At 48.3% G+C, this 11,670-nt stretch overlaps 1 protein-coding gene across 2 annotated transcripts in view; it reads right to left on the minus strand.

The window, feature by feature from the left end:
- GYPC (glycophorin C (Gerbich blood group)) overlaps positions 1–11,306 on the minus strand; it is a 49,803-nt gene extending 38,497 nt beyond the window's left edge. The window contains exon 1 of one of the 2 annotated variants that reach the window (XM_023532669.1): positions 10,842–11,306. In XM_023532669.1, coding sequence (XP_023388437.1) covers positions 10,842–10,878 — 37 coding nt within the window. In that variant the 5' untranslated portion in view covers positions 10,879–11,306. The remainder of the gene's footprint in view (positions 1–10,841) is intronic. The other variant, XM_011363647.2, reaches the window with a different exon arrangement.
- Positions 11,307–11,670: the final 364 nt, after the last annotated feature.

Below are 11,670 nucleotides of genomic sequence, written 5' to 3' on the forward strand. Positions count from 1 at the left end.
TGATTACTGGTACATGATTGTGCTGCACAGATAACCTCCCTGAGGGAAGATTCCCTTTATTAATAGACTTATTAAAAGATTCTTGTCTTTGTTAATAAACTTGGACTTGGTTCAAGAAGGGAAAGCATGGGAGAAGCAGTGCTGAACTCAACCCCAAAATAACCAAAACCACCTTGCTGAATTCTCCAAAACTGTGTGCCTCTGTTTGCCACGTGGGATTTAAAAGGTCTGGCCTGAACGCCACACTGACCTCAGGGGAGATCACAGACAGAGGGGCTTTGAGAAGCAGAACACAGTGCGATAGCTGGGTGTACTACAGGCATTCCAGACTGAGGCACAGAGATGGGAAAGATGTTTGAGAAATGATGCTGTAAAAAATGGTTTTAAAAGCACGCCCAAGGGCAAAGATGCTGTGGGCAACAGTTTTTCCATATGTTTTCAGTTATCTCTGGGAAGTCAGAAGAACCCATGGACCTGTCTGCTCTGCCCCAGATTGAACCAGACCCCCAAGAGTGCTCCTCTGCCTTGAACCTGGGGGGAGACACCAGTCTGTTGCTGAGAAATGCATGGAAGTAGTGAGGAACATGTGTGTGTGTGGTGGGGGGTGCAGGGAGGGAAGAGCAAGGTACAGGGTAATGTAGGGTCAGCGTCAACAGTTTCTTCCTTTTGGTAATGATGCAGTCCCAGCATCCTCAACATCACACACATCCTGACCCCCACTTAAGAACATGGTGAATGAGTTTCTGTGGTGCAAACAGTAAGCTCTAAGAGGTTGACACGTGTACTAGTCTTGTTCCATCTCCTACACCTGGCTGTGTGAAATTTCCCAAGTCACTTAACTTCTCTGAGCTTCACTTTATTTCCCTGTCAAAGATGGGGAGTAGTACCACTTGAAGAAGAAAGGATACAGATTTGAAAGTGCCTAGCAAGGTATAACACATTGCAGTCATGGTCCCACAGCTTGTGATATTTCAACAAAAGACAAAGCTTCCAGCCGAGGAGTGGCTCTGTGATGGAGGCATTCCAGGAATTGGTGGGGGCATTATTCTCTCCTAGTGCCCTTGTAGTGACCTTGAAAGGCAGCTGCCCACTGCTTCCCGGGGGAGAGTGAGACCTATGCGTGGGTTGGCCTCAGCTGGCAGGACTCGCACAGTCACAACCGGGTCCTTGTGTGCCACTATGAGTGTTTCATTAGCAGCTGCTGGGCTACCAGGTGGGGGCTGGCAGAAGTGGCCTGGAGTAAGGGTGGATAAATAAAGGCCTTTTCTCCTGAGGCAGGGTGAGTGACCTCAGGGCTACATGGAGCTAGGCACACAGGCAAGGGGGCATGGGCAAGCCTCTCCCAGCATGGTGGCTGCCGGGTCCCAGAGATGGAGAGACACACCTGGCTCAAGGCTGGACAGTGCCAGTGATATACAGTGAGGCCCTGGGGAAACAACCCCTTTGAACTTTAGTCTCCATATTTCTAAACTGGCATTAATAATATCACATCCATGTGATATCTTCAGGATTAAACGAGGTACCATGTATACCCCTGCTGTGTGTGGAGTAGCACAACGTGAGTGCTCGCCAAGTGCTATTCAGCACCCTGCCCCTTTGCACCTGGGCTAAGATCCACATCGTGGCCTCTGTGCCCCAATCTAGAGTGATCAGTGCAACTCCAGCAGGCTCTCCACAGCTCCTTGTGGGTGCCTCCCCGGGTGGCCTCTTTACACTGAGGTCCCCTATCTTTATCTCTGCCCAGATCTTCCCCTGAATGTCCTTCCAGTTGACACCTGGTTGTCCCATGAGTATCTGAAAGTCACCCTGCTCGAGAGAGAATCTTCTTACATCCTTCCTCTTGGTCTTGCATGTACAATTCTACAAGGAACATGAATTGCTTCTTTGTAATGAAACAGAGTGGAGAAAACTTACTTTTAAACTTTTAAGTGAAGAATAGCCCAATTTCCTAGCTTAAAAAGCCAAGAAAGTTAAGGGGGAGATAGAGATAGAGACAGAAATAGAGATAGAGATAGAGATAGAGATGAGACAGAGATAGAATCAGAGGCAGAGATAGAAGCAGAGATAGGAGAGACAGAGACAGAGACAGAGATAGAGACAAAGACAGAGATAGACAGAGTAAGCCCTGGGTTTCCTCAAACATTTACTTTTGACTCTGAATCTCTAGAGGACAGAGGTAAAAGAAGGCACAGAAGAAGCCACTGCAGCTGCCCTGCCCAGGCGTCCTGCTGTATTGGGCAGGACTGCCAGGGGAGGAGTATGAGGATTTGAGGTAGGGCAGCTACGCAGAGAAGCATCAAAACACCGGGAGCAGGGCAGAATCCGGTAGGAGACTGGCAGTGTGGGGACCAGCACGGACCCAGCCAGCCCCTGGCCTTGAATGGACTGAGATAGGGCCGCAGTATGACCTTCATGGGCCTAGGTGCTTTGACTCCACAAGTCTCTTCTCCCCCAAAATATTAAAAATTGTTTTTTATAGTGGTGTTGGTATAGACAAATGTAATGTTTAGTCTTAAAAGTTCATTTTTTCCTTTAGAGTTTAAAAGAAACAAACATTTTTGTGGGTCTCTAAAAGCACTGTGGACCCTAAGCACTGTGTCTAATGTGCAAGTTGAGCCTGGCTGAGCCCTTCCTAGAAAAACTTGCTGTATGTGAGTATGGGCATGAGGGGTTGACCGTGGCTCTCAGCAAGTCACATTATCTCTCAAGCTTTGGAATCACATGCAAAATGGAGATAAAAATGTCTCCCACAGGGCTGCCAGGGGTGAAATGAAATAACTTATTCCAGGTGAAGCTTTAAGTTAGTGAGAGAGTCACCATACGAGGAGAATAGGTCAGGATAATTTATAGAATTTGTAGAAAAGGAAAAAAAAGAGTGTGAAATTAACAACAGCAACAACAACAAAAGGACCAATCTATATTTCCAGGCATAGCTGAAATTAATTCACTTAGATGAGAACTTAAGGAGGGCAATTCAGTGACAAGTCAGTCTTAGGACACGATCACAAAAAGCATGGCCCAGATTTCCCAAAGGAGCTTAGGCATGGAGTGCAGGCTGGGAATGAGGGAGAGGTACCCCTTCCAGGAGGGGGGGACAGCTTTAAAGACCTGCTGAGAGTGCCCCTGCTGTGAACTCGGTCAATGGCAGCACCAAGGAAAAGAAAGACGTAACTGTGAGAGAAAACATTGAAAGGTAAAGCATGTGAGGAGCCAGGTGGGAAGGGAATGGGCTTCATATGAGCACAGGTTAGGGTGCACAAGGAGTGCTGGGCAGGGAGAGGTCAGTGGGCTAAGCCAAGGAGATTTCAGACCAATGCAGGCCACCGAGGGGTGAATCTTTTACTGGACTGGGAAGGGATGCAGGTAAATTTGGGACCCACAGTGCTCTGTGTAGATCAGGATTTGTCTACACTGGTTAGAACTTCAAATTCATTCATTCATTCATTCATTCATTCATTCATTCACTTAGTGTTTTTAAAGAGCCTTCTCTTCCCCATGGAGAACGAGACAGTGAGATCCCTTTCGCTAAGGGGCTGGTATTCAGGTGAGGCTGGGGAGCAAGGAAGGCCCTCCCAGGGTATCACATAATAAAACTGAGCTGCTAGGCCCTCATGTGTTTTCTGGGCTGCTCTCCACAATCTGATAGAAACACAAAGAGGCAGACATGTTGGAGGCAGCTCTCACAGCTAAGGAGGGAGCAGCTTCCCACAGCTACTGAGGGGCAGTTGCCCCCTGGGTCAGAGGGCCTTGCTTGGGTTCTAGGACCTGCATAGACTCTGCCATCCTGTCTGTGGGTATTATTTTCAGTGGTGAATGGGCAAACAGATAAGACCTGGGAACAGGGAGGAGCTAGACAGTGGGAGGGAGTCAGCATTCATTTAAGACACATTCAAGACTAAGTGAGTAGCAGTGATGAATATATACCAGACACTGTGCTAGGAACTTTACCTATAATACATTTAATTTTGAGAATAAATCCTGAGGTAGAAATAATCATCATCTCCTCTTATCTGATCAAGACCAGCTATAGAATTTGTGTGGGCCAGTGCAAAATGAAAATGTAAGGTCTCGTATTCAAAACTTAAGTATTTCAAGGTGGCAGCAGCGGAGCATTGAACATAGTGAATCTGAGCCCTCTCAGGGCAGGGCCCTGCATGACTGCACAGGTTGCATGCCCATGGAGTCAGCCTTGCCCTGGATGTGAACTGAGACACACAGAGGCCGGGCAACATGTGTTCAAGGCCATAGCCAGGTCAGAGCTGGTCTGCGTTTAAACTCAAATCCTTGAACTCCAAAGCTGGTGTTCTAAACTGGTGTTCTAACCTCCTTATCACTAGCAAATCAATGCAAAGCATATTTGGGTTAAAAAGTACAGAAGAGGGACCTGAACTTGAAGCCTCTATTTATTAAAGGCTGTGTATAAAGTTCTAGAGAGAGTGTTTGCTGAGCACAAGAGAAAGTGTCATTCCACAACCAGTGGACTTTGCTGTCCAGTGAACACAGAAGCCACAGACTGGGGCTTACCACCAAAGGCAGGCATGAATGCTTTATCTGGTTTTAATCTGGCAAACCATACTTTCCTTCTTTTTAAGACTCTGCTGAGAATGCATATGACTACAGCTACTGTTAAAATGTGAAGATTCTCCTTTCCAGAGTCCAAGGGGAAAAAAATGGGTCAGCAGGCAGCTGCACAGTTGAACCCCTCATAAAAACGTGCATTGCATGCAGAAGTGGGGCAAAACGGCTGTACTCTCTGCAAGTGATGCGCCAGTCAGTAGACCACATTCAAAATTGAGATAAAATGCCTACATCAGGGTGTGACAGGTGCAGTGGGATAACAGGGCAGCCTTGCCCAGGGCTTGCCCCACACAAGTGCCCAGAAATTCCAGCTCCCTTCAGCCCTACATAGTATGTTGGCCACAATGTTTTGGCAATAAGAGAAGGGAGGTGTGGCTTTAACTTACAGAAGGATTTTGCTAAAGAAACAAGAGAGAATATAACAAAGTGTCATAAGGAGTTATTCATCATAGTTGTTTTAAATTCTGTCCAATAATTCCAACATTCCTGCCATGTCTGCTTCTGAGCCTTATTCTGTCTCTCCGAGTTATGTTTCTTTTTTGCCTTTGGTATGCCTTGAAAATTTTATCGACAGCCAGAGATGATGTACTGGGTAAAAGGAACTGCTGTGATGTGGTGGAGAGGTGGGGGAGGGGACATACTCTGCAGTCCTGTGATCAGGTCTCTCTCTGTCACAAGTGTTTTTCAGTTTTTGTCTCTCCCCTTATGTGGGACAGATGGCTAGAGGGGGCTGGAGTTGGGTGTTTCTCTTCCCCCAAGTCTGTTAGGCTCTGATAACACCATACCCTAGCAGGTTAGGCTCTGGCAACTAGTTTTCCTGAGGGCAGGATTTGTTAAGAACAGCTGTTCTGGTGTAATTCCGAATGGTTCCTTTCCCCATCCACTGCTGGTAACTGCAGGATGGGGAGAGGAGATCTTTCTGTGATATTTACCGTGGGGACCTGGTTGGGTTCCAGAAGGTAAATCTCACCATATTATGGAGCCGCCATGACTGGGTCCCCTAGAGTTCTAACTCTCAGAGTTGTCTACACTGAGCCTCCTGCAATGTGTCAATCTTAAGAGTCATTAATGAGAACTGCTGAAGATGTCTGTCCAGAGGAAGGGCAGGGCTTCAGAGCTAGGCAGGTGGCAGCAAGTCCTGCTCAGCTGCTGTCTCCTAGGCAGGGCAGACCCATGTGTAGGGGCCCAGTGGCTCATCTGTGAGGTGGTGATAACCACACAGGCTCTCTGTGGCTGCAAGTGTGGGTGAGGGGAGCTGTGTAGAGGCCCTGCTGAACCCGCCTGGCCTGTGATGGACCCAGTGTCCTGGGCATGAGAGGAAACTGGCTCTTGTCAGCATCTGCCATCAGCTAAGATTTTGCACGCTGACATTTCTTCTGGAAGGACGTACGAAAGTTAAAATTTATAGTAACTAAGGGTAGAAGCCAGCATTCCCTCAGAAGTTCAGATTACATAAGGATCTGAAGAAAACCTTAGGCAAAGATGGGCATGGTGGGGAGGCAGGGAGAGGAAGCGGAGGGAGGGAGAATATAAAATGGGACTCAATGCTGAGTGGGAAGGAAGACTAGGTGCTGACTGCTGGAGCCCATCAGTTGTGTTCTAGAATCTGTTTTGGTTTGACTTTCTGTCCATTTTAATTTATTATTTACTGCTGTCCATGTATACGCCAAGTTCTGAACGAGGAGCTATTGAGCATATGATTTTTTAAAAGGCGCTTTTGGCCTTTGGAATGGACATAGGCCTGGGAGCATTGGCCTTTAAGTCATCTGTGCAGTCATCCATTCATTTCTGAGTCACTTCCTAGGCCCCTCTCTGTGCCAGGCCCCAGGAGGGGGGCAGGTGGGGTCATGGAGACCCTTGGCGGGGGGTCAGAATTCCATAAGGAAAGCAAAGCCAGTAATCTGTTGGGGCTGAGAAGTGTCCCCAGGGCAATGGTGGGTGTTTTTCTAGTGTCAGGAGGGCCCTGGAAGGTGGGACTGTATAAACTAGGCCTAAACTGACAAGCAGGTGTGAGCCAGTCAGACAGTGCATGTGTGCATGTGTGTGTGTGTGTGTGTGCGTGCGTGTATGTGTCTTTGGAAGGAAGGATGTTATCCAGAGAGTCCAGAGGGTGAAGCTGGAGAGGCAGAGTGGTCTGGACATGAGGAGGGGCCATAAGATGAGGCCCTAGGGCAGCCTGAGATGGCTGTGGAAGGCAGGGTGAACAGAAGCAGCTGGCCCAGTGTGGGTTAGTTCTGACCACAGAAAAGGGAGTGATGGCAGGCAGTGGTGGACCGAAGTTGGACCACAGGCCTGGCTTAAAAGCCATGGTTTTGGGGGCAGGTTCTGAGTGTCTATGCCACACACAGTCCTTCTATGTGCAAAACCACAACAATGATTTCCCAGTCAGCTCCCACAGTGGGAGGGCAACAGAACATAGGAGAAGCAGGCCCACATGCACCCTAACGTCTCCCTCAGGTTGGCCTTTGTAGCTCTGGGGTTTGCAGCCTGTGTCCACAGCCTGGTTGTGGCCTCAGCACTTGGTAGCTCTGGGGCAGGTCATCCCCCTGAGCCTCTGGTGTTTCATCTGCATAACGGGTAAGAAATAGCCTGTGAGCCCAGGCTGTGAAGGATGGCCTGTGTAAGGCCCACCACGGGGCTGGCCATATAGGTGCTGCTACTGTTATCACATTATCTAAAGCCAAACTGCAGTTGTCTGCAAGGGAGACTTGGGAGATTACCAGCACCTGAAGTCCAGGTTTGTGCTGATAAAGTCAGTTAACAGCAGCCATAGATACCACTACTGCTGGGCATGGCGCCAAACCTTTATTCTTTTGTTCATCATGTGATTCCCGTGAAGTAGCTGTTATTACTCCCATGTACAGATGAGAAAACTGAGGCTCTTAGGTATTACCTCTCCAAAGCCAGTAAACATTGGAGGTGGCATCAACCCCAGGGCTGACCCCACAGCATGCGTGGGATTCCAGTTCCTGCTCTGCCTCTAGCTTGCCACGAAAGGGAGGGATGCTTCATTAACTTATGGGTCATGTTTCCTCACAGGGGGCAGGAACCTGACAGGAAATAGGCATAAGCCATAAGGAGGTACTTCCCAGAAAGAGAAATACACTATCTTCTGGGGGTATGAAAACTTGCGCAGCCTCACTTGTAATTATAGAGGCACATTCAAAAGTGACAGTGTGTTTTACTCATCAGATTGGCAAAGATAAAAACTGCACAGTGTGAGTGAGGGTGTTGGCAAATGGCAACTTTCACTTCCTGCTGGTGAGTGTTAGAGATCATGCGACCTTTTGGAAGGCAAGTTTTTAGTATCTATTAATGTTTTAAATGTACACACTCTTTGTCCCAGAAATTAAATTCTGGAGGGAATTTATCCAGAAAGAATGTAAACACATGCAGGTAAAACTCTACTTACAAAGGTTTTCATGGTAGCACTGTGTCACTGGTTAGAAAAAAAAATCGAATAAAGACTGTATACAACCTAAATGTCATTCAAGGAGGAATAACCAATTCATTTGTATATTCATAAATCCAAACTATGCCCTGAGAAGAAGTTACTCTACATATGGTGATAAGGTATAATCTTTAAGATATATTCTTAAGAAAAAAAGTAAGATGGAGTAGAAGACATAAATTTTCATTTTGTAAAATAAAAAGTATTGTGTATACGAACAATACTTGTAGAAGGATTCTCATAAATCAATAAAGTAGTTGCTCTTGAGGTAGGTGGAAGGTGTCTTCCTCTTTCCCATTATTAATTCTTCATTCAGTGTTCAAATTTATTTGTTTTTGTTTTGAGCTTGTGTTTGTTGGGCCCATTGAGTTTGCTCAGTCTCTAGAAGATGTTTTGGTTGAGGCTTGAGAAAGGCATTTGCCATCCAAAGAGGCAAAACAGACTTTACTTGCCAACCTTCTCCCGCTGGTGACGGGCCTCTTCCTACTTATTGCAGATGGGCTGATGTGCTCTCACTGCAAATACAGGATGCCTCTTACCCCACAGGACTCTTTCACAGGGTGTTCTACAAGTCCCCAGAAATAAATGCCCAGCCATAGCACCTTAAAAAGGCCCAGGTACTGACTATAACTCCCTCCTCGACCGATATCTGGAGAGGTTTTGAAATGGCTGAGATGTAATTTCTTTTGGCGCTGGATGCAATTCTTTCTGCTCTGTCAGGTGGTGAATTCTATATAAAGCTGCTAAACCTGGCCATCTCCTCACTGAGTGTTGACCTCTTCCATCCAAGGGCAAAGCAATGGATTTCTGCACATGACTCATTCGAAATAACTGGCATTAGGGCTTATGGGAACTGGCTGAGCCCAGCTGGGTAGGGCAGGCCTGGCCGGAGTGTAACAGCGATTCCCCTCCATTCTAAATTATAGTTCTGAGGAATAGTGATGTAAACTGAGACATCCTGCCTGAGTTAGCAGCAAGAAATAGGGCCCCATGGTTCTCCCACAGCAGAGAGCCTGCCATAAATCAAGTCCTGAGGGTAATCTGGAATGGTATGCAAGTAAGGGCTGCATCCTTGTCAGTTCCAGAAGGGCTGTGTTTGCAGTCATTGGTCAAGATCTGAAACTTGAACCCAGAGAACTTTGGAGGGGTAGGGGCTGGAGAGGGAGGGGCAGGGACAAGGCTCTGAGGCTGACAAGCCTGGCCTCTCCAGACTGAGAATGGCTACATGCCTGCATTTCCTAAGTACTTGAACTGGAATGATTACAGTGGATCTGTCCTTTCAACTTTGGCCCTCTACACAAACACATACCTCCCCTCCCCAACACACACACATATGAGCTCACTAGTGTCTTGATTCACATATACAGATGCACACATGTAAACACACCAACCATACAAGTTACAGAGCCACAGTCTCATGTAAAATGAACAAAGATGCCTGACATTTATCTAGTACTTAGTTGTGTTGATCTCTGTGCTGAGCCATTTACACACACTTAATTCTCACAACCCACAGAGGAATATCCTACTATTACCTTTTGCTGATGATGAAACTGCGGCTAATAGAAGTTGGCTTGCCTTAGCTAAAAAGAGGCATTTGCTAGGAAGAGGTATACATGATCCCAGTGCGGGCAGCGTGGCTCTCACTCTGACTCCAGTCTGCACACCCAGATCTAGCTGAGCCATGTGCACACAGGCACGCAGTATACTGATCCAGACCTGGCCCCACTCACTCTATTTCGCCCCTAAGGCCTCACAACCACCTGGATTTTAAAGACTTATAAAACGAGTGGGTGTCTCCATACCCATATCATTACCATATTAATTGCTTAACATGATTAGATTACAGACTCAGAATGTCTCTTCTCTCACAGTTTCTAACGACCTAGCCAGTGTGGGGGGTAAGAGGAATAAGCATTCATTCTTTTAAAAATAAATTTTAGTTTTTGATTGCAAAGCCCAACAAGGGAGAAGGGGCGGGGGTGGGGCAGCAATGTTTCTGAACATCCTCCCAACGAAACTCAGGGTTGTATGATTTCCTGTCAGCAAGAAAATAACAAAACGAGCGGGTTTCAAAAAGAAAAAAACAGGCTCTGAGAAATTACAAGCCCTCAATGGTCAATGCGAGCTCCCCCTCCAGCATCTGTGCGTCCCTTTGAACACCAGACAGGGCCTGAAAACAAGTACAGGGATGATGGAGTTGATCTAAAGTTTTCTCCGAATGCACCTCATGTTCCCTGCCTGGGCGGCCTGGAAACAGCTTCCGAGTTCTTTCTGGGCTGCTTAACGCTCTGCCTCTCCTAGTAGGTCTTTTATTTATTCTCTTAGGGGAAAGTTCTTGCCACAGATACTTCCCGACCAATACGCAAAGAAACAACGAGCAGACGCGGGGGTGGAAGTGCTCTGGGGTCTCTCCAGGCCCAGGGCGCTCATCCAGCGCGCCCGGGTCCGGGCGCAGGGAGCAGACCCGGCGCGCCAGGGTGCGGGGCACACAGCTCGAGCGTCAGGGTCAGCGGGCGCAAAGCCCGCGCGCCAGGGTCTGGAAGCGCAGACCTGAACTCCAGGATCGGTGGGGGAGCAGCGCGGGGTCCTTCCAACGCGGGACTGGGTTTCCGCGCGACCGAGGCGCACCAAGACGTGGGACAGTGCTGGTGTCCTGGCCTGAGCCCGGCATACCTCTGGTCCACAGAGGCAAGGCATGGCCAGAGCCGAGTGTCTCGGCTTGGCGGTGGCTCGGCCCCTGCGCCTCTGTTCGGCCCTGTCTGGAGTTGGTTTCCGACCCCGCGGACTCCTCCCCGCGACGAGTACTCACGGTGGTGGGTTGGCGACGTTGCGTTGAGGCCGCTCATCGCCGACCGTGCCGGGCGCGGTCAAGCAGTGGGCCGAGGGGCCGCGTGGAGCGGTGCGAGGGTCGCACGGGCCTGCTTCTGACCCTCACCAGCTGGAGGAAGAGGCCCCTGGGTCACACTCTGCGCGGGCCGAAGGGAGGGGCTCTAGCACCAGATAGGCAGACTTCATTTATTTTTTCTTCTACAGACTTGGCTGGTGAGGTTTCCACCCCTCCCCCCCCTTTTTAAACACATCCGCCCACTTCTAAACTCTTTTATGCTCCAACTTCCCTGCGCAAGAATCACATTTTTCTAACTGTTTTTGTGTCCATCTGCGGCTACCAGATACAGAGGTTGTGGCTGAGAATTCCCCTGTGTGTGGACTGAAAAACTGCCAGATATGACATGACGGCCTGCCAAGGCAGTGTCCGGGACTGTGACCAAGTAGGGACAGACCTGCGTTTGAATCTTGGCTGGCTGCTCTGCCACTCAAGTGGTGTGGCCTCTCAGAACCAAAGGCATTTGTGGCCTGTAAGGCGCTCCTGCCTTGCTGGCCCCTGGGGTGGGGTTGGGGGTGGGGGGCACTGTCCCAATTTATGGATTAATGTTTGGGAAAGATTCTTAGAAAAAAGGATTGCTGGACAAAGGTCATGTGATTTATTTGGATCACTTTTTTTCTGAGACTTCCAGACATAGTGGAGTTTGTGGAGAATTCACTTTCCTTAGGCAACTAAACATTCAACTTGTATTTTACACACTCTGGTTAGTTAAATGGAGTCTACCTGCATCTCCCCCACAAAGAATGTTGTGTAA

This window comes from Pteropus vampyrus, unplaced genomic scaffold (genome assembly GCF_000151845.1).
Source record: "Pteropus vampyrus isolate Shadow unplaced genomic scaffold, Pvam_2.0 Scaffold87, whole genome shotgun sequence".
NCBI classification, from domain to species: domain Eukaryota; kingdom Metazoa; phylum Chordata; class Mammalia; order Chiroptera; family Pteropodidae; genus Pteropus; species Pteropus vampyrus.